At 35.8% G+C, this 3697-nt stretch overlaps 1 protein-coding gene across 3 annotated transcripts; it reads right to left on the bottom strand.

Moving 5' to 3' along the window:
- Positions 1–322: 322 nt before the first annotated feature.
- On the bottom strand, positions 323–3015 carry LOC146747353 (uncharacterized). Of its 3 annotated transcripts, XM_085498606.1 has the most exons (4): positions 2812–3015; positions 2037–2069; positions 1402–1667; positions 323–852 (listed from the first exon to the last, which is right to left on the bottom strand). In XM_085498606.1, the coding sequence occupies exons 2-4, from the start codon at positions 2058–2060 to the stop codon at positions 675–677; spliced, it is 468 nt and encodes a 155-aa protein (XP_085354732.1). In that variant the 5' UTR covers positions 2061–2069; positions 2812–3015; the 3' UTR covers positions 323–674. The 3 variants fall into 3 exon arrangements, with proteins under 3 accessions (XP_085354732.1, XP_085354730.1, XP_085354731.1); XM_085498604.1 differs by having other exon boundaries at positions 1402–2069; XM_085498605.1 differs by having other exon boundaries at positions 1508–2069.
- Between the last annotated feature and the right edge of the window lie 682 nt (positions 3016–3697).

The following is a 3697-nucleotide window of genomic DNA, read 5'->3' as shown; positions in this document are numbered from 1 at the left end:
TTAGGGAAATATTCATGCGATGTTTACAAAATCTCTTTAAATTACCCTTACCTGGAACCATTTCCCTGTGATAACTAATTTTTAGGTTAGTATTTTGCAACAAAATGTAGTTCAGAAATAAATTGTTTATATATAGTGTGGCTTTCGGAGTTGAATTCCGGAGTTATGATGTGTGGTGGTGCATGGTTCTCACCTGGGCGTTGAAATGTCGCCCAACTAGTGCGTAAACTATATAATAACTCGACGTCTGCAGTTCACACGCTTTGGCGTTCTATACGTCATTTATATTTTTAGTAATACTGCTCAGCTGTAGTCGGTCGCCTTGGATCTTTGGAATTCCTTTAATTGTATAAGTGTAAAGGAAAGTAATACATATCAAAACAATTACAAATACGTCTTGTCTATTAAGCTACAAAATTTCGTCCAACAATGTAAACAATTTAATGAAACATTTTCTGCAAACGATGCTTACACACAAATTCAATGTTTCAATACTCCTTATTGTTTAATTTTCATGGCTGGCTTTAAATACATGTGCTAACTACGCCATTTAATTATCTGCATGTAAACATGAACATAATATTATACCAGGGTGCAATGTCGCTCGTTACCTGAATATTTTGATATAAATATATATAAATATATATAAATCTAGTGATGTAGCCAATTTGTGTTCAAATCAACTGAGGTAACAATTGTCTTCGTTCATTGGCGGTATCATCTGACGTTACTTCAGATTGTCGATGAATCACTGGTATTTCCAGAGGGTCATCGTCATCCCTGATCACTAGGTAGTCTTTATTTCTGCAGACATAAGCAAATTTGTGCATAAAGAACCCCGTCAGAATATACCTGCAGAAAAAAATATAGAACGTCTTCGAGTCAGAGCAATTCAATCACTAGCACTGGACAAAGTTGTTTTTGTTTATGTAGCATGCATAGTTATCTTTCTAAATAATTGTGTCAAATCTTGTGTATTAGTTTATTCGTATAACGTAAATAGCAATGCTTTTTTTGTTCAGGTAACGTGATAAATTCTCTTAATAATGTGCGATGAGTTGTGTGAGTGCACAGGTATTTACTAACATTACAGTACATCCATTACAATTAAACATAATTTTAAATGCATTAAAATATCTATTAATTAATTAATTAATTAGTTTATTTTCCTAATTTATTTAAGTACAAAGCAATAATTAAGTACAAAGAGTATCTGCGCCTCCGAGGATGTGTCAGGGAACACATTCTTTTTCTATTGATTCAATGGTTAGATCTAGCAATATTCTTATGATATTTTATAGTCCTGCGTCAGAAGTTGAATATTTCTAAATGAAAAGTGACAGCTCACTAATTGTGAAACAGGAACTAACAAAAGATATTAATTATTTTAAAATATATTACCTATAATGCCCTACAACGATAAATCCCAATAAATTCACGGCGTTTGATACAATATCACTTGAAGTTCCAATTGTATTAATTTTCAAACACGCATAAATTGCATTACCAATGGTCAGCCAGAGATTGTAGAATCCCCACACAAGCATCATTGTAACGTGAAACATCTTCGTAGAATAATTCAGGCAATCTCCATTCTCGTTGGGTTCGGTAAATTTAATGTTATTAAGAGAATGCATGAGTGCTGCCACCATTACTATATCAAGTGCCTGAATCATAAAAAAGATCACATTTCCTTGCTCCAACTCTTCTCTGTGAGTTTGAATAGTAAAAACATAGTGTGCTAAAAGTAGAAACACAATAAACACGTGTTTCCAGAAGTACAGTTTCTTCCATAGCTGCACATTACTCTGATGCCAGTGGTGGCGCCACCAAACTGCCATAGCCAACATCCATACACTGCCTATTAACACAGATGATGTCGGAAGCCCTATTGCTATGGCATTAACAGACAAAGTAAATGTTGAATTGTTTTCACAGTTTGCTATTGTGACGCCTTCCTTTAAGCAATGTATGAATACCATCGTACACATGACAGTGAGTAACACGTGCATAAGAATTAGACAACCAACAATTACCGTTATCAAGATACTGCATTTCATGCTGATGTGCTGAAAAATAAAAACAAATATTGATGATGTCTTTAATATCAATGGAAAATCTTATGATATCATATTAATTAAAACCAATTGGATTATCTATTGCCATTACCAGCTGGTCATTGCGTAATATGTATATATTGGGTGAAAATGAATATATTAATATTTAATTAATGTTGTATTCTGATACAAAGACTCGTCTTCACCCGGATAAATTATCATTATGCTAAAAAATACATACTGCAGTGCAACCACAACGACTGTCACGTGGATAGGACCGAGCCAGGAAACAATGTAGTATCAACCGATATACAGTGTGGTTCACTGTTAGGGCAGTCAGTTGATCAATATAATATGCATAGTAATTGAATGAAAGGGTCGGCATGCAAAATATACTCTAGTGTGTTGTACCAGTGTGGCATGAAATATTTACTTGTTGCATATACAACTGGGCAACAATGAAGTAGAAGTGTCTTAAATGTAAGACAAGTCATTATCTTGACAATCATTCATTGACATGGTGAAGGCGTATAAGAATACAAATCACTGATACATGGAAGAGTTTCGTATACCCGCTTATTCACACGCTGTAATACACGGATGGGTGGCTCGTATCACGGTTTGGTCGAATTACGTAACACAAGACAAGAAAATAATACATATGTGGTTTTAGTGGTTATATCGACTATTCGCTGCAAATAAAATAATATGACAGTGTCATGAAATTAACGTCAAATTTAGTGAACTGACTTACAATCACTGATGCATTGAAAAAGGAACAATCGGTCACAGCGATAAGGAGTCCTAGCCTACGTCGATGGCACGTCTGTCATGCAGCGAAACGATATGGTTCTAGACTACCACTTTTAAGGTTACAAGACTATTATGAAAATAATAAAACACACAGAAAATCACCGATTCCGAACGCACAGTCTCAAAAGATTTGCAGACACACCTACTCAAGACACGTATCATAAACATAAATTAATGACGTTAGTGGGGCTGGATTTTGACTGGCCGAAAGCATTCACGTGTCACGAATATACTTAAGGCGACAAAAGGCGAGTGACCTTAGCGAAAAGTGTGTTCACCAAAGACTTGTTATAACGTGCACTTATAACAATAGCTGTAATACTATTAGAATCAAGTCAATGTCTGTGATGGCGCTGAAACAGGTAGCCGTTCAAACGTTTTTCAACTCAGAAAATGGTTAATATTTTCATGAGTTGGCAGTAGTTGTGAGTAATTGTGTCGACAATTGTATATACTGCCCCCTTCTTTTTCGCACTTAGCCGTCAGTTGACAAGCCCCTGAAAGCGCAAATGTTGCATGTCAATGACACGCGTGAATCGTTGTGTATAACTGCGTCAATGACTTATATAAACGTCTGCAACGCCAGCTCCAAACGATGAACTATTGTAAGGAAATTGGGTCATTCTTAACCCCAAAATTATTCTAAGTGTAGATCTCATCGTAAACACGTACATGGAAAGCATGGCATTAATTAGTCGGAGACTAGTTGTGAAGGATTACCGTATTGAGGGCGCATAAATCTATGACCCTAGTTGCTGTATTCTCGTGGGCGGGAGGAGGGGCTTATTCGGCAAAACAACAATCGTGTCGTTCATTCCAATGTTATC

This window comes from Saccoglossus kowalevskii, chromosome 4 (assembly GCF_978046115.1).
Source record: "Saccoglossus kowalevskii chromosome 4, keSacKowa6.1, whole genome shotgun sequence".
NCBI lineage: Eukaryota > Metazoa > Hemichordata > Enteropneusta > Harrimaniidae > Saccoglossus > Saccoglossus kowalevskii.
Note: the sequence above shows the minus strand (reverse complement) of the source record. Positions and strands in the feature narration are given on the sequence as shown.